This window comes from Aptenodytes forsteri, unplaced genomic scaffold (genome assembly GCF_000699145.1).
Source record: "Aptenodytes forsteri isolate BGI_AS27 unplaced genomic scaffold, ASM69914v1 Scaffold237, whole genome shotgun sequence".
Classification (NCBI taxonomy): Eukaryota; Metazoa; Chordata; class Aves; order Sphenisciformes; family Spheniscidae; genus Aptenodytes; species Aptenodytes forsteri.
Genome location: NW_008794451.1, coordinates 1,888,301 through 1,905,980, shown reverse-complemented (window position 1 = coordinate 1,905,980; position 17,680 = coordinate 1,888,301). Strand labels below are relative to the sequence as shown.

General features: G+C 42.4%; 1 protein-coding gene across 1 annotated transcript in view; it reads left to right on the top strand.

The window, feature by feature from the left end:
• Positions 1–95: 95 nt before the first annotated feature.
• The window catches only part of SLC44A3 (solute carrier family 44 member 3), a 43,090-nt gene continuing 25,505 nt past the window's right edge, over positions 96–17,680 (top strand). Inside the window, exons 1-8 of the mRNA XM_009290456.2 lie at positions 96–237; positions 2,745–2,887; positions 3,474–3,610; positions 5,023–5,116; positions 6,629–6,798; positions 7,346–7,435; positions 8,114–8,238; positions 9,830–10,016. Coding sequence (XP_009288731.1) covers positions 2,745–2,887; positions 3,474–3,610; positions 5,023–5,116; positions 6,629–6,798; positions 7,346–7,435; positions 8,114–8,238; positions 9,830–10,016 — 946 coding nt within the window. The 5' untranslated portion in view covers positions 96–237. The remainder of the gene's footprint in view (positions 238–2,744; positions 2,888–3,473; positions 3,611–5,022; positions 5,117–6,628; positions 6,799–7,345; positions 7,436–8,113; positions 8,239–9,829; positions 10,017–17,680) is intronic.

Here is a 17,680-nt window from a genome sequence, read left to right as displayed (position 1 = left end):
GTTTGGCGTTTTAAGCGCAAGGTTCTGCTCTATCAGAAACCTCCGACGCTTGAAACTTGATTTTAATTTCACAGGAAGTTTGGGGTTTTTTGGGTTTTTTTTTCCTTTTCTTTCTTTGTTTCGTTTTAGGATTCCGGAGATAGTGTTTCTGAACTGAGGGAATGGAGACCGGTCATTTACAGAAAGTGCACAGACACTCTCTGGCAGCTCCTCTTCTTTCTTTTCTGGGCTGGTTTGGTAAGCACGCCTCTTTTCTGAAAGAAAAATCGGGTCCAAAGTTAATGGGGTTCTGCACAGTGGTGTACTAAACCTAAACCGAGATTATCACGGGCACAGGATTGCGCGGGGACAGAACTGACCTTTGTGGCGGTGCCGTGCTTTATTGCAGTGTCTGTTGCGCAGACTTTTAAGTTCAGACCATATGCTTTAGATGCCATGTATGCGCAGGGCCGGGTTATTTCGAATTTGCTTTGTTGTAAATTAGCCCAGGCTCTGACTGAGCTCTTTATTTCTACTTACCTCATTCCTTGTAGTCTCGTTATCTTGCAACATGTCCGTCTGATGTTCTGTCTGTCCTGCGCTTAGAACAGCATGCAAGCTTTTGGGAGCAGGCTTTGTCTTTCTGAAGTGTGAATGTTTTTTTCGTGGTATGTCTGAGGCTACTCAGGATTCTCGCGAATACACAGTTGATCAGTTTTCAATTCAATTCCTAATAACTCTTTTAATGGAAGCTAGTGCAGAAGAATACATAGACATTTTGAACACTGCATAAGCTGAAGCTGAACTTTGTGAACAGGATAGGGGGTTTTTTTTTACATGCTGTCTTATGCTTAGTGCTTTGATCAGTGGAGGGAATGCCAAAACTTAAACCTATCAAATGGTGAGGATTTAGGATTTTTGTTTGTTTCCTCTCACTGGTTTTATTGCTCAGTTCCTGTGAAATAGCTTGTTGCATACATGTATTTGTTTTCTTCTGTTTGATCTCATTTTTAGATTAAAAGATTTTTGGTGTCACATAGTGAAAAAAATTGCAGCCACATTAGTAACTCTGTGGAAATGCGTATCACTGGCACGTATAGACACACCCCTCCAGCAGTCGTACGGCCATCTGTTACTTAACAGTATTTATGGCTTGTATCCAGCACTTGTATTCTGCACTTTAAAAAAAAACAAACACAATTCACACGTACACAGTGTTCGCCATACTGATGGCAATGGACCTGTAACAGCCATCTTTAGAAGAAATGCCAAAATTTTTCTGAAAGCGTATTTCAGGTGGAGTTACAATGCCGGCTCATGTCTCCTTTTTCTTCTGAGAACAATTTAATTATTAACAAATATTTGCTGTGTAAATAAACTGAATCTGAAAATATTTTGTTATTGTACCAAATATCACATACACAAGTAGTATGTCAGCTTTAATTGTGGAGTCTTTACAAAGATCTCCTTATTGAGATGGCATTAACGTGCAGTCATAATTTAAAAAAAAGATATTATTTAACTAGTTAGACTGCAAACATATAAGCAAAAATGAGACTACGCTGGGGAATAAGGAAGCATGTACTTACATGTTTGTGTGAGAGACTCGGTTTTTGCCCAGATCCCATCTTTGGTCACAAGTGTTAAAAGTAGAATAACAAATAAAGGCTCTAAACCCTTCAAGAAAGCAGTTGTGCTGGATCTGATGTGTGCAATCTGTCTCCAGCACAGCTGATACTCGGCAAAGTAGTAGTGGTTAACGTGGGACCGAGAGGACTTGCTGCTGCCAGCAGTTGGCATAGAGCTTGGTGTATTGTCCTTGGCGTGTGTGTGAAATGTGGTTTACACCCCATGGGACAGAGGAGACGATTGAATCACTGAGTTCTTCAATAGCTGGAGTGCTGTAAATAAGCCTTTGGGTAAAGTCGTGCCCAGGACTTCACTGACTTCCCAGAAGAAGAATTACTGCTTCTTGGCACTGGGAAAGGTTCTTTTCAAGGGGCGTTTTGGCCCTCATGGGGTGCATGAGCAGGGTTTAAGCTGTATTCCTAGGCAAGGCGTCTTATATTGACTAAGGGTTGCTGCTGCTCAGCCAAAAGAAGTGCTTAGCTGCCCCTGGGGTTTACAGGGAGCTGATCTGCTGGGGCTTTGATCCGGCAGCGGAGCATCTAAAAGGTCGGTGCAGTGTCACCTAGGTTCACAGTGTGGCTCTCTCCAGGTTTTTCACACGTGTTAAAAGAATGCATCTTCCTGAAATTTCAGGTAACCTGCATTTTAATTGTACTTCATGCGCTTAAAATATACCTCTGATTAAATTCACTAGCAGCTGCAAGGGCTCAACATTTCAGCAGATGTATTGCCTAGGTGCGTCTTGAAGGGCGCCCTGAAAAAGGAGAAGGGGTGAGCGCATGTGAAAAATGGCCATTTGAGTGACCTTGCCTGGTGACACACACAAACTTCCGTAGAGGCAGAGTTTAGCACCTTACTACTGCCTTCCTATTAGTTTAATCAGGACCCCCGTCTTTCTCCTCCGGTGATACTCTGCTGAAGTTATATACTTTCAGCAATAGATGAGGGAAAGCTCTAAGGAGGCAATAGGGCTAAACTTGTCCATGTGACTTGCTCCGGCCTTGTGCAGAGGGGTGGATTTTAGATTTAACTGTTTGCATCCACAAGACAAAAATGCGTGGGTTAAAAGGAGTATTTATTGAACGGGAAGGAAAAGCTATTGTAGCGTGATTTCACATTAAAAAATATTTTAACAGATGTTTATAACTGGCTACGCTGTGATGGCTGGTGCCGCGGAAAGGCTTGTGCTTGGATATGACAGCTTCGGGAACATATGTGGTAGGAAGAACACTCCCGTAAAAGGGGCACCCCTTTCTGGACAGGACATGTCTAATAAAAAGTAAGTACATCAGATAATGTCTACATAAATTAAGTATTTGAGAACTTAATAAGATACACATCTTCTAGTTGTCAATCATATACATATGTGTCTATATTACATATTGAAAGGCAAAAAGAAGGGGTGAGAACGGTGCAAAATGATGAGTGAAACTAAAAAGTTAAGATAGAATTTGAGAATGTGCTACATCGTTATGCTTTATGCTGGCTGCTTCTAAAATAAGATCTTAAATAGGACTGTGGCCAAACCAGCAGTCATTCTGTATGGCAAATCTTTGTACTTAAGGAAGCTGCGTGTTGAAGTTCCCAGTCATTCTGTCGAGTCCCATGAACTAGTCCCTGTAGAACGGCACCCACCTTGGCAGCTTCTGATCCCATTTAAGAACGTAAAATGAAGTGTAAAAATGTAGCATATTCTCAAATTGCTTCTTAACTTCTGACTTCAAACTCCATTTTTTTCCATTATATGTGGAAAAAGAGTTTCATTTGCTTTGAAGTGCTTTAAAAAGATGGAAAGAAGGCTCAGAATTTGAACCTGTAAAACCCAGAAATCATTTTTTGAAAAGAGGATCTTTTTTTCTTTCTAGGTATGTGTTCTTTCTGAATTCATGCAGCCTGGAATTGCAAAGCCTCAAACTCAGTTCAGTTTCCTTGTGCGTGTCTAGTTGTCCACAAGAGCAACTCAACTCTTTGGAAGACCTCCAGAGTTTTGCAAGGAATAATGGTGTGCAACAGGGAATACGAATGTCTTAGTGTATCTGTAGAACAGCTGAGCAGCTTTCACTTTGTTATTCTTATGTTTGCTACGCTAGGGAGTCGTTTCTTACCATTAATTTCCTGAGCAGTCCATGGCAACGGAAAATAAACCGTCTTGTTTCTGCTTTATTTCAAAGCCATAGTTTCTAGAAATGTTACGGCTCTCTCTTACGCAAATTCAGAAGTTGTTGGTTAATTCCTGCACAATGCTGAGATTATCCAGCCGAAAACTGGCCGCTGAGAATGAAACTAGTGTAGTGTGGTGGGGAGGTCAAGTAGGTGAACAGAGCTCATATGCTATTTGAGAAACTTGTCCGACTGGTTCTTTTAAATTTAATTAGAGCTATGGTGGAAGTATTAATTCCAGAGATACACAAGTGTTTTTATGCCTTTAGACATCAGATCCCAAAGTTTGCTATTCCACCGATAAATTGTTTTATTTTATTCTGGTGTTCAAGATGGGTATGATGTCAGAAGTAGCTGTTGTGCGGAAGAGGCGGCGCCAGTTCATTCATGTCCAACATGTAAATAAAATAACCTGTAGCCTAACCCTTATTCCATAGGGTATGCGTAAACTGCAGACCGTATGAATATTAGTGGCTATTTTTACTGGAGGTCAGAATTCCATTCTTTTTTGGTTTGTTGTTTTGTTTGGCAAGGATTGCCATTTAAATTGACAACACTGGTTTTAATTTCGTTTTGGGGTATTCTACCATCATTTGGTATGCACAGGGAGCTGTAAACACCTGTGATGGTACGTAAGTATTTTCAGTGCAACTGAATAGAAGTGCATGAAATTCCGTCTACACGCCAAAACTGCTTGCATGTTTATCTCGAGGGAGAGGGCAGTATTGCATTTTGGATGGCTCGAAGGTATCCAGCCTTTCTTTCCCAGAAGCATAATATAACGGAGCAGAGTATTATTAGCAGAGTCAGTCCCTGGTAATACTTAGCCTAGAGCCCAGAAAATGTGACGTTTCTGGATACGTATATATTCTGCTCTAAATCATGAGGGGCCTGGTTCTATTGTAGCTTCTGTCATTTTAGGCTTTTCTGTTATCTTAATAAGAGTTTAGAGCTGAAGTATCGCACTGTGGAACAAATAGTGTGCCTGCCCTCCGTGAATGGCCTCAGTGAATGGTAATTATAGTTAAGTCTAGAAGGCAAAAGATTCCGCAGAGGTTGCTTTAGATTTAACCGTTAACTAGTTTGTTATTTACATTCCCACTGGAATATCAGGGATGTATATGGCCTGCTAAGAGGACAAAGCAGAAGTGTAAACAAAACTTAATTGATAATGTGTTTTTCTCTAAAACTTTAACTAATATTAAGTTACTTTTTTCTTTTTTTTTTCTTTTTTTTGTTCCCCCTCCTTCTTAGGTTCTTGTCTTTGCGTTTACAACCTGAACATTTCCAGTTACACCCTAAATCCAGAGGCAGCTGAGCTGTGTCCCACACTGCCAGTTCCACCAAGGTAAGAATTACTGGGTACTTTACCACACCCTTGAGCCCAAACAGCTTCTTAAGGATTGTTACTTCCTCACGTTTTGTATTTGACTTGGTGCGTTACAGTCAGAATGGTTTTGCTTTGTTTATTTTTGTACATGTATCCTTACGAGTTCTCATGTGCGCCTGTGAACACGCCAGTGTCCTTTCCCACAGAATGAACAAGGACTGCATTCCCTCCGTTCCTCTACCCCTTAGAGATTTTTCCTCTCCAAATCGGGGGAAGAGCACTCCGTACGAGGAGCGACTTATCTCCTGCACAGACTTTTGCTCTCTCCCTCAATGCCAGGGAAGGGGAGCTGTGGTCTTGGGCCTTGCTTATTATCCTGAACCCAGAAATTTCCGCTAGAATAATTTCATAGCCAGCTGGCTTGAAGCACAGGTCTGTGGATGGCAGCGTCTTTAGCATTTGGCATTTGTGAGTCAAAATCCTTAAACCCATGATTTTAAATTCCACTGTGTCATGAAAATACAGCAAAGAACTGGAATCACCACGTTTGCAGAGCTAAATCATCTGCTCTGAACAAGAGAAAATAGAGGAAAAAAGCACACAGAAGAGAGCGGGAGACACATTAAAACATTACATACAGTGGATCAAAGGAGAGCATGTGAATGGATGAAAAAATACGGCATGTTTTACTTATTTCTTCAACTTCTTAGGCTTTTTTCTGTTTGGCAAGGAGCTCGGCAAAGTTATTCATCTTGCACAGTAATATTTCATAGCAGAAGCAAAGCTAGTCAGAGACGTTTTTAACTATTGAGGAACAAACCTCTCCTTTTTAGGTATGAGTATGTCTTTGGCTGTTGTAGCGCAGCCTTGCCAAAGTGGGACAATAAATATATTCAAGAAGCTTGGCTGGGAGTGCCAAATAATTTCATATGCAAATATTTGGTGGTGTTAATTATACCTTGCAAACATTGTTTTGATGTGTCTTTTGGAATGCTCAAATATCATAAAAACCAATGCAAAGTGTTTGTGGTCTGGAATTATCTACAACAACGTGGGTTACAGCTATGTTAGCGTGAGTTTAGGTTTTACATGAACACACGGGATCAAAGCAGGTGAAGCCAGACTAGAATGGGAACAGGAGCTACATGCTGATGGTGCTTGAGATGGTGGCTCGTTTTTTCCTCCCAGGTTGATCTCAAATTGGATGTTCTGGTACGGTGATGCAGGCATGACGCTGCTAGGAGTCCATTTTGCAGATGAAACGTAAACCTACCATTTGTAAGGCACCACTCCCGCGCCCAGGGCCCTCTTGCGTCAGGCTCCGCGCGCAAGGTCTCCTCCTGGACGGGGAGGATGCCTGCCAGCTTACAGGTCGGACTGGCCGGCTGTGGCGGCCAGACTCTGTTGAGGGTGCCGGCAGGGTGCTGCAGAGGGCTTGGAAGAGGATGGTGGAGTGGATCTCTGTGGATTTGAAACTGTCTGTCCAGGAACTAATATTTTTTTCTACCATCTCTGTTTTTAACCTTCCAGTAAATCTTTTCCGTTATTTAATCGGTGTGTTCCGCAAAATCCTGAATGCTATTCCAAATATGCATCTGTCTTAATAAGTATGGTTAACGAAATGGATGTTTTTCACCGAATTCTGAGTGGAATATTGGCGGGAAGAGATACTGTGATAGGACTGAGTGTCCTTGCACTAGGTAAGGTTATAAATAAAATGTGAATAATAATAGTCAATTAAAATGTGAGGTTTCAAATGTTTCTATTAACTTTATATTTTTAATTTAAAAGTGATCTTTTTCATATTTTCTGGGCAGAGTTGTTTATAAGAAAGAGTGATTGTGTTTTATCAGGAGGCATTTAATAGACTGATGAAATACAGCTCTATGACATACCAGATTCTGTGTTCCTTGATACGATCATATACCTCATTTCAGGGGACCGTAAGAAATTGTTGATGGAAAAAAATGGCATCAGCATGAACATTTTGGCTTAAATCTTACACAAAATATTATTGAAAAGCTAATAATTCCCAAGGTGAAAAATTATTAGTAAGTTATAGGTAACTGTGTGTTTTAAATGTTAAAAAGGTTGCCAGCTTTACTGAATGCTGTTGCTTTTGAGACCACTGTTTAAAAATAAAAGCCCAAATTCTGCAAGAACCTTGAATTTATCTTTCAAGTAAGTAAGAGTGAAGTTAAATGGGCTGTAACACTCACAATAAACTAACTGTTGTCTATTTTTCAGCCTTCTCTTTTATACTGGTCTTAGCCTTCAGATTCATTCGGACACTTCTGGTCCATACTTTGATTGCACTGGTTGTATTCGGGTTGTTGCGTAAGTACATTTACCTTTTAGCGTACGCTTAGTGAAATGGATCACCTCCCTCGACTGAAGGGGAGGCAGCTGAACAAACAGCTATCCTTTTTCCCCGTGGCCATCCTCGGCAACCGTGAGCTTACCGCCACCATTTCCACGCTGGGCCCCGCTTGCCTTTTGGTGCCGAGGTCTGGCTGTGCTGTTTCAGCTGCTGAGGGTTGGGAGGGTGATGATTCTTCTCTTTTTTTATGGATGCCTGGAAACAACATTTTTTTTTGGCAGATGAATGCCCTTATGAAAACGCTACTGTTTCAAAGAAAGTTCAGTGAAGTTTTACCTTGCCTGCTTTAGAAAGGGAGAACTACAGGAAGGTGTCCAGCTACAGCTTGTCATTCCATGAAAGTTAGCTTTGTATCTCCTCAACAAAATTACATGCCTGAGCTTTAGAGTAACTGCAAGAAAACCAAACGTTCTGCTGCGGTTTTACTCCAGGCTAACAGACCATTATGTGAATTTTCTCTGGGGTCACTGATACTGTGCCTCTCTGCTACGCGGCAGTATTCCCGAGCTGAGCTTGGGTTAGGCGGCGGGGCAAGAGACTCGCAAGGGAGGCCGGGCAGACGTCAGCCTGCCGACAGCGGTGTGCTGCAAGCCCGGGGCGTGCTGCCCGCCTTCACGCCGCTCTCGTTTGCTCAGTTGTCTCAGGTGTTCTCTGGTGGCTCTATTATGACTACAGGAACGATCCCAGCACTGAATTGGAAACGCAAAAGGAAAATGTAAAATTTCTGCTCGGGTATGCCATCTTCTCCACAATAGTTACCGTAAGTAGCATTTTACCCTAAGCAATGGCAGAGGCTGTAACTTGAAAACTTGAACTACAGTGGTTCTGCAACAATAAAAAGAATTCCTCGTTCCTTCCAGATTTGAAAATGAGAATCAATTATAAGATCTGCTTACACTCATTTAAATAGTTTTGTATCTTCGTTGTGAAATTTGTTTGCCAGCACAGGGCTCTGCCACACTTCAACCCTGTACAAACAGTGTTAGCACTGGTGGTGCGGAGATGCAAGAACTGCGTCCCACCCCCATTCTTCTCTGCATCAGCTAACTGGAGAATCGTGTTGAGTGAACAGAGGGGCACTGGCTCGGTATGAACGTGAGAGCTGTGGGTTCAGCCTACCCTGTCAGTAGGAGAAAGGGGTGGCAGCTCTTTTAGACAATGAAAGGGGTAGTGAAGCACAGGCAGCACTGTCTAGGCCTCAAGTTATGGGGTTAAATTCTACTTTTCTCTCACTGACCTTGTTTTCCAACAGAAAATCTGAGTGTGGCTTACAACTTTTAAAGTGATCTTTTCACTCTGATGTTGCAATGTTAAAGGAGTCATTGCTCAATATGAGCGTACGGACAATTTGTACTTCGTGAGACATTTGTCAAAATGACCGTTCTTCTGTTTTCTTAAAGCAGAGTAGGATCCATAGACGGGAATTCACCAGATATGAACAGTCTGACAGTTTACAGTGACAGATATAAATGTGTCACAGATCAGATTTTTTTCAGGTCCTCTGTAAGTTATGACCTTTTTACTTCTGTTGATACTGAAGGGGTAAGAAAAGGTTCCTTTGTATGCATGCGTGTCCCAGTGCCACCGACTGTCGTTTGCAGAACTGTGGGAACGTCCGCTGCTGCAGGTTACGCTTGGCTTCTTTCTAGAGCAGGCAAGAAAACTGGTGAAGCAACTGCCACTGCTTGCATTTGTTATTTTATAGATTCCAGCCTCTCTTTTAATCGCTGTTCATTGTTCCTTGTCGTATACAAAGAACTGGGGACATTGTGGGGTTTTTGACGCGGGGTTTTTTGGTGGTTTTTGGTTTTTTTTTTTTTTTACTTTGGGGGAAAAAAATAATTTCTTTAACCGAGGTTTTATTTTATGTCTGCTTTGCTTCCATACATACACAGCTCTCAAATTAGTTTGGTTGTGTTACTGTCCTTTCTGCAGAAAAGGACTGGTGCTCCTACCGTTGCGAACGGTGGCAAGCTGATCTGAGCAGGAAGAAAGTTTAAACGTTCATGACATACAGGGTATGCAGAAGGGATGTGTAGCATGTAACGTACGTTTGTGTTTGCTGTAAAGCAAAACAGACTGTTTCCATTGGGTGAATTACAGTTTTATGAATCCTCTTTTGTTTTAAAGAAACAGTGGTAATGGTTTCAGAAAATCAGACTTTGATCCACAGGCTCTTTGAGAATATAGGCAGTGTCTCAGAAAGCTTTTCCAGTGCGCAGTAAGTTTGTGTAAAATGCCTTGCTGTCGTGTCTTTATGAAATCTGTGCCCCCGATCCCACATTTGACAACTCTGCTACTTTTCTTAAGGAAAAAAACCCAACAATTTGTCTTTTTCTTTCCTGTAACAGGTTGTTCTGCTTTCCCTTATGCTTGTACTAAGAAAGAGGCTTCAGTTCACTGTGCAGCTCTTTCGAATTGTTGGTAAAATCATTGGCAGGATTCCTTTCCTCCTGTTCCAACCACTCTGGACCTTTCTGATTCTCATTGCGTTCTGGGTATTTTGGGTTGCTGTACTACTTAGCCTAGGAACTGCAGGTAAGTGTATGCTTTCCATGTTTTTGGATGAATGCTATCTGTTTCCCAAGTTCACTTCTTAAATATGGGATCTCCTGGTGTTAGTGCACAAAATGCGGGCTAGCATTGTTACACAGCTGGGTTACTCTTTCCTTTTTTGGGTTTTTTTTTGTTTGTTTTTTTTCTTCCCCACTTGTTGGAGTCTTCAACATTGCCATAGTTCTGTGAGTCATAGCACTACAGAAGAGAGATTTTTGCTCCTATATGTGGACTTCAGTTTTGTTCTTTCTCAATTATTTAATGTATGATTAGATTGTGGTAGATACAGTGTATCTTTGATGTATTTAAATGCAGAAAATAACGAGGGGAGGAGGCGGCTTTTAGTGCAGTTGTTATGAAATGAGAATGTTAATCTCCTCTGACTAGAAACAACGTCCAGTTGTCATGGAGGCAGAACGTTGTCTCTGAGCGGTAGTTCCGTGACAACTGCTATCATTATTTAGACCGGTACAACAGTATTTGGATTAATCCAGAGGTTCTTGCAGTTGTAGGGGAGGTGCTCTGTAGAAATAGTCAATCACTAGGAATGATCTGCAAGAACAGATTTTGAGGATGGAAGTGGTATTACTGAGGGACATACCACTATAAGATCTGTCAGTGATTGAACCGGGGGTGATTTGGATGCTGTCCCTTGGCCCAGCATCACGCCATCCAAGGGAGGGGGAGGTTGTTCTTCCATGCAACATCACCCAAAGAAGGCAAGCTAAACTCTGCATAGCTCTGGGGATAACTCCTGATGCAGACATCAGCCTTTGTACATAGGAAGCATTATGATTTGAGGTTTGGGGTTTTTTTCATTTTAAATTTCTAGGGCCACTGCTAGGAGTCAGTTGTTGTCCGTTGGGTTGGAGCTGATGCAGAATTGATGCAGACGGAGACAGTTGTTTTTCATTCCCATATTTATTCGTGGGTTTGCTATTTTCTGAATTCTGGCAGTTGTTTCTGTGTGGAAAACGAAACGCAGCCTCGCTCTTCAAATGCTTATGTGTTACCATTTTATCTTGTGTTTCCACCACCCCTTGAGACAGTGGCTGCAGTAACTCCTCTGTACAGGCTTACAGGTCCCTGCTAGGCCAGAAGAGCCTCCAACCTTTCTGACGCTGAGCCCATTTGGCAAAACTGGCAGTATTCCCCACCTCCATGGGTCAGGTACCTCACTCCTCTTCCATCACAACTGCTTCCATCTCGGTCTCACCCTGTTAATTCTGGCTCTGTACAAGACCCACTTCACTTGTAACATGACGGTCCGTCTGTCTGAGTCCGTGCTGGCATTGCAGATCTCTCACCCATTGCTTAGGCTAGACTAGGATCCGTTTCCCTCCAGCTTTCGTTGGAGAGTCATGCAGGTTTGCAAGGGTCTCTCTGTTTCTGCTGCCTTTCCCCCAGTAGCTCATGTCTGTCAGAAATGGCCGCTTGAAGCACTGGTCTGGCCGATAACCTGCTTCTCCTGCAAAAGGGTCAGACCTAGCAAGGCCGAATGTCCAACCTGCTGTCTCTTTGTGAGTTGCTCCTGGCTGACTAAATAGTCAGGCAGGTTCACTTCGCTTTAGGTGTCATGGATATTCCTCCTCCAACCTCCTCTGAGTTGAATTTTCCCTTTAGAGAGGCAGCGTTACGTGCTAGACGCAGCTTTGTGTGGTTGTTAGCTTTTCTGCAGAATCTTCATCCCGTTTATGCCCGTATCGGCCAGGCAGCAGTAATTTCCAAGCTGGCCTTGCGGGGTACCTTGTCACTGGTTCACACCAGTCCTTTGTAGAAAGGAGCGTCTCCTGAGCTATCAACCAACTGTTCATTTCATGCACCTGCTTGGATCAGATGCAATTTAAGATAAACATTAACTATAGTAAATCTAGTAGCAGGTAAATAAAATGAACGATAACACACAGATTTGCTAGATACAATATATAATTAACAATAACTACTAGAGGAAATATTACATCCTTGATGTTAAGCTGAGCTGGCCCATTTCCCACAGGAAAATTCACTGGTACTCTTAACATGCACACATAGGACGGGAAGCTTGCCCATGTTAAATCTAAATTTAGAAAATGCCAGCTGAGTCCGTTGTATTCAAAAGCTTTTGGAAACGCAGCAACCGTTAGAAGAGTAGACGTATTTTAGCTCATGTGGCAGAAACAGCTTGATGATAAGTGCAGGATGGGGAACCAGTCAGGTATTTCCTGGATGCTTTTACAGACTTTGCAGGAAAGTCATGACTTGCACATTATATCCGAAAGCAAATTCCACACATATTCACAGGGAAATAACACCCAATGACAACTGCCTTCGAGAGGCTTTTTATGCTTTTTCCACGTTGTGCCATTTTCCTTCATGGTTATATTCTGTTTCCTGCTAGACATTTCCATTCAACTTTTTTTCCCCCCCCCGACTGCTTGGAGAGTAGGATTCAAGCAGTTTGTGACCTGCTGTTACATTCGTAGTGCAGCACACGTCTCCTGGCCCGAAGGTATTTTATTTTTTGTCTTCCCCCTAGCGTAATAGGAATGCTGATGTTTCCGGCGAGTGATACAAACAGTACAGTACGGAAGGCAGCATAATCTTGCTGCACAGTAGAGCAATGTTAAAGTTTCTAGGACGCTCTCAGTTTTGGAAGAATTGACTTTTTGCAGATTTAGCGTAAGAAGGGAAGGTCATTTCCAGGCACCTAACTGTATCTCTCTCTCTCTCTCTCTCTCTCTCTCTTATGAGGAATCTAGTAAAACATAAGTTTTGACAGTTATCTTCTGCCAGGATATTTTTAGTGTAGATGACAATCCTTGTAAGACTCTTCTGTTAGCAGTTAGCGTGTTAATGTTTACAAGAGAATGTGCATTTGATAAATAATCCAAACCAATTCTAAGTTACAGCCCAAGCGTGAACGCAGATAGAAAAATGCCACTCTACGCATTCGATTATTTTTCTGGTTAAAACTCGGTTCTGTTAATTTTATCATTTGTATTCGTAATTATTCTTTTTGTTAAGCTGTCTGTGGTAATTGGTGGCTGTTGTTACCCAACAGGTGTCAACGGAGGCCTTAGCAAAGTCCAGGGGCTGAGGTATTTATGTAAATGACATGTAAATGACGTGCAGCAGCGTCAGTGCCCGCTAGGTGCCGATAAAGCAGTGCGAGAAAGTTTCTGCTGAACCTGCTCAGTGGTTTACAGCTGCTCTGACTGCAGAGTAACCCCTCCTGAGAGGAGTTCAAAGACAAGGAAGGCAATTTTAGCCTTTTAATCATCTGGGGAGGTAGCGAAGGATTGTTTTATCCAGCTCTCAGGTTGAGGAGATTCATCGAGGTGACGCAGGAGGTCGGTGTCAGCGTGAAGTGTGATGGTTGTTTGGATTTCCAGTCCCGCACCCTACCTGGGATTTGTTTCGTAGTGCAAAACTTGGACGAATGAACAGTAGGCTAGATTTGGTATTGAGAATATTCCTTTAGATTTCTTTCAAATTTTCAACCCAAATATGAGTCCCCTGAATTGCTGCCTGTTAAAGCAGCTCACAGTAAGGTAGCTCGTTGGGGGTTGTTTTGCTGTTTTAGGATGACTAGCACTTACACATCCTGTAAAAATAAACAAACATACTACTGTATTGTTGATAACGCATTGGCAGAACAGCTTTGTATTTTCTGCTAGTTTTCTACAATCGCTCTGTAAATGGAAGACTTTTTTTTTTTTCCGCTTTTTGAGTTTTGGGGACTTTTTGCAACAGCTGAGAGTACTTCTCCGAAGAGCTCCCAAGATGAGCTCTCTTTGAGCAATTTGTTTTCTCCGTTGACAAATAATTGCCTATCCAGGATTCAGTTTGTAAAATACAGGTGGTGGTTTTCTTCTTTTTGACACTTTGACTTTTTATTCTCACAAATATATTTTCTGGGGCTACGCAGACTATATTTTAAATGCAAATATGCCAAGAAAGCCAAAGAAATGAAACGTTTACAAAGACACCAGCCTTTCGTCTCATAGAGAGAGGTGGGCAAGTGGAATTGGCTTGCTGCTGTGCTGCACCTGTTCTTAACATTTTCCTTGAATCTTTACTCGTTGTATAACATTTATAGCGTCTCCGCATCTTACAGCCCTGGAGCACTCGATCCTCACTTCAGCTGTGGCGCACCTGATCGTTACACAACCACACAGACACCCTATTTACATCCCCTCCGAAAGTTAGCGTTACTCTGAGAAAAGACTAACTTCTTGGGAGCTGTAGGAAACTATAGCCGGCACTTGGAAAGGTACTTATGCACGACTGACTTGAAACACATGGATAATCCTATTAAAACCAGAGGGACCACTTACGCATTTTAAGGTGGGCACCTGCTTAAGTACCTTGGTAATTCAGAATCTGTACCAGCAGCAGAGACTGAGTGAATTCCAGACCTAGAAGGCTAGGAGAAATGCCAGACTCCACGAGACTTGAGACAGCACAAACAGTGGCACCAGCTAGAACCGTTAGCTGGCTGGGAATGGAATTCAGCTGTGCTTTGGAAAAGCTGATATGTCTTAGGGTCATTGAATCTTATTGTTTGCTAATTTGTGCGGCATTTCACTGCAGAACTGAAGTGGCCGTGTGGCACAGCAAAGCACGTCTTTCAACGTTCCAGCGTGCGGAAGCTGTGAAGTCCGCGTGGCATAAATCCTATGTGTGTAACGCAGGATGAGAAGGCGGTGTGAGAGTTCTGTGTAATGAAGGTGCATCCTACAGGCAAGCGAGCAATAAAACTGCCACATAAAGCTGCGCAGTAGCAAAGCCAGCAATAAAAATGTATTTCCTGCAGGGTCCTTGACATTCCGATTACAGTCAGCTAGCTTAGCTGTAAATACCACTACGTGGGAAAAAGCTAAATGAAATAACACAATAAATTCTGTTGCAGGAAGCATGAAGATTCAGTGTATGATGCCAGAACCTTTCCTCACTTAGCAGTGGGAAGGGCCCGTCATGTTTTCATGTTAACAGGAACTGATAAACAGGCTCTCCGTGTTTTCTGGTCAGCGGTTCTTTGTTTCTGATAAAGAAATTGCTGAACTAGACTTCCCAGGGATTTTCCTCCCTTACAGCAGCCTACTGCTCCAGGCGTCAGCAAAACCTCGCAGCAGCAGTTGCCGAGTAAGGGCGCCTGACCTAAGCCTGAACGTACCAAAACGTAGCTAATGATACTGCGTGTGCACACTGACTTTTGTATCGTTGCGTTGCTGTGCTGCCTGACACAACGGCACGGCGCTGAGCCGCAGAGTCGGACGGAGAAAACTCTTCTGAATTCTGCTGCAGGCACTTGTGCCTGTTTGCGTTGTTAACCACGCTTCTTGGAGTATTTGCAGCAGATCAACGTTGGTACCGATCAGAGGTTCTCAGATTGGGTGATTCAGCTGTGGGGACTTCGGTTCTTCACTGACTTCTTAATGTTATCGCTAAGAGCGTATAGTACACCAGAAAGATTCGTGATTATGTAGCTGGAGAAAAATACTCTGTTGACAAATTAAACCGTATTTCAAGGCTTTGTTGAGAAAGTTTAGCTTGTGTGAACAGATAGATCGCAGTGGAGTGATGAGGAAAATGGCATATACTTTTCTCAACAGGGTATCTAGGATAGCTTTAAAGTTTATCTGTGCTACTGACATATGAAAAATAGCATTGCATGTAATTCTGTTGACAAAATTATGCATGCACGGTAGGCCCCGAAGACAGGGAACCAGTCAGACACAGATGTTTACATCGGTAAACAGAGTTCTGTGAAGTAACAAAAACAGTTTCCCGTATCGAGACGGCAAAATGATCGACGGTGAGCTCACAGGTGGCTGTGCCGGATTTCTGTGCAGCAGAGCACGGCGCTGTGCACATGCACACGCGTAAGGTTGGCCAGGAAAGACAAAGCCATTACTGTTGTTACTGCAGGTGGTTATTTCAGTAGGCGGGTAAAAAGCAAACAGAATTAGTTTACCGTACATACATTTGTCAGTCTTCATGACAAAACTACAGGAGCGATGCCTGAAATGTGCCTTTTCTGGAAAAGAAATGTTCAGGCGGATTGTATGGTGGAAAACGTGCCTAATTCTGCTACCGAACGGTATAATGTCTGCATAAAAATGGGGAGGTAGGAGACCTCCTTGACCTGTCATTTGCATAAGTTCCCTCAGCAGGGGCTGTGGGCTGTGGTTAATGAGCATATTTGGCTAGTTGCGTGTGCTGCAGGAAAACGGCAGTCGAGAGCCTCTGGAAGAAGTAAGGGAGATGAAGAATCCCTGGGATTCAGAACAAGAAGGAACGGTATAGCGCATAGCTTATTTTAATGTACCAAAGTAAATGAAGCTATCCTCAAAAATTCCCCTTAAAAAAAAAAAAAAAAAAGAAAAGCTTTTGCATCCAAACTTAAAACCAGGGAGGCAGGGGATGGGGAGGAATAGCTGAGAGTTTGTGAGAAGAGATCTGAGTAGTAGCTTTTTCACACCATCAAGTATCTTGCGTTCCACAGGCTTAAAATACATTTGAATAGAACGGCAGCAACAATATTTCTGCGAATGACCAACCGTGCAGCACTGCAAAGAGTTGCCTGCTTAACTAAAATTGATAGCCTTTCAGAAAATAAAATATCTAGAACATACGTCTGTGTTTATGCACCCGTGTAGCACTTTTTGAGCCTTTCAAAGCACTTCAGAATAATTTTGCAGTGCTACTATGGGGTAGGTGAATATTTTTCATAATTTACAGACAAACAGACCTTGGTTCTGAAGACTTATAAAACTTGTCTAAACCCGATGGTGCTGCTGAAAGCAAATCCTTATTGTTTCTGCTTTTAGGTATTCTTGAGTATGAACTCTGCGGCTATAGAAAATTAGGACAGAAATTGGGTGAACCGTTTCACAGATAGCTTTGTATCTGTGGCAGTTTTGAACTTGAAGGTGGGGCGCTGTCCTGTGGGAGAACATAGAATCGTTCAGGTTGGAAAAGACCTTTAAGATCGTCGAGTCCAACCGTAAACCTAACACTGCCAAGTCCACCGAAGGAGTACGTGAAATATTAAAGCTTAAGTTATAATGCTGTTCTAGCAGTAATAGACAATTCTATGTCTCACTTTATTTCTTTCATCGAGTTAGAATAAGAAACTGCTCACCTCCAGAGATCGTTTTATTCTGTGAACATGTTTATCTTTAAGGTTAATAGACTTAAGGCTTGGTAAACTGAAAAAATAGCAGGTTACGGACCTAGAGACTTTTCACTAGGAACAAATGTCCCGATGCCGTTACCCCCTGACTAGACTTTGGAGTCAAGTGGCATAAATAGGATTGCATAGAGAGAGCTCTGATTGCTAAGTTATCTGGGTTACCCCCACCTGTTGTGAAAAGCCATCTGTTGAACACGGAATGAGTTCTTTGTTATTAACAGAAGTGGAGGCCGTTTTTTTTTTTAGCTTGAATAAGTGAATTTGTCAGTGTTCCTGAATGCAGTAGTAACATTGGAGCATATACTACCATACGGATGTCTGCTTCCCCCCCGCCCCCGCCTTGGAGAGGCCGCCTTTATGTGCCTGTATTTTGCACAAAGATTGCAAAGTGTAGAGAACAGAAAACTAGTTGCCATGGTTCTAATTAGTAATAGTAATGAAAATAATAATTTTATTCTGTTGCAATGGC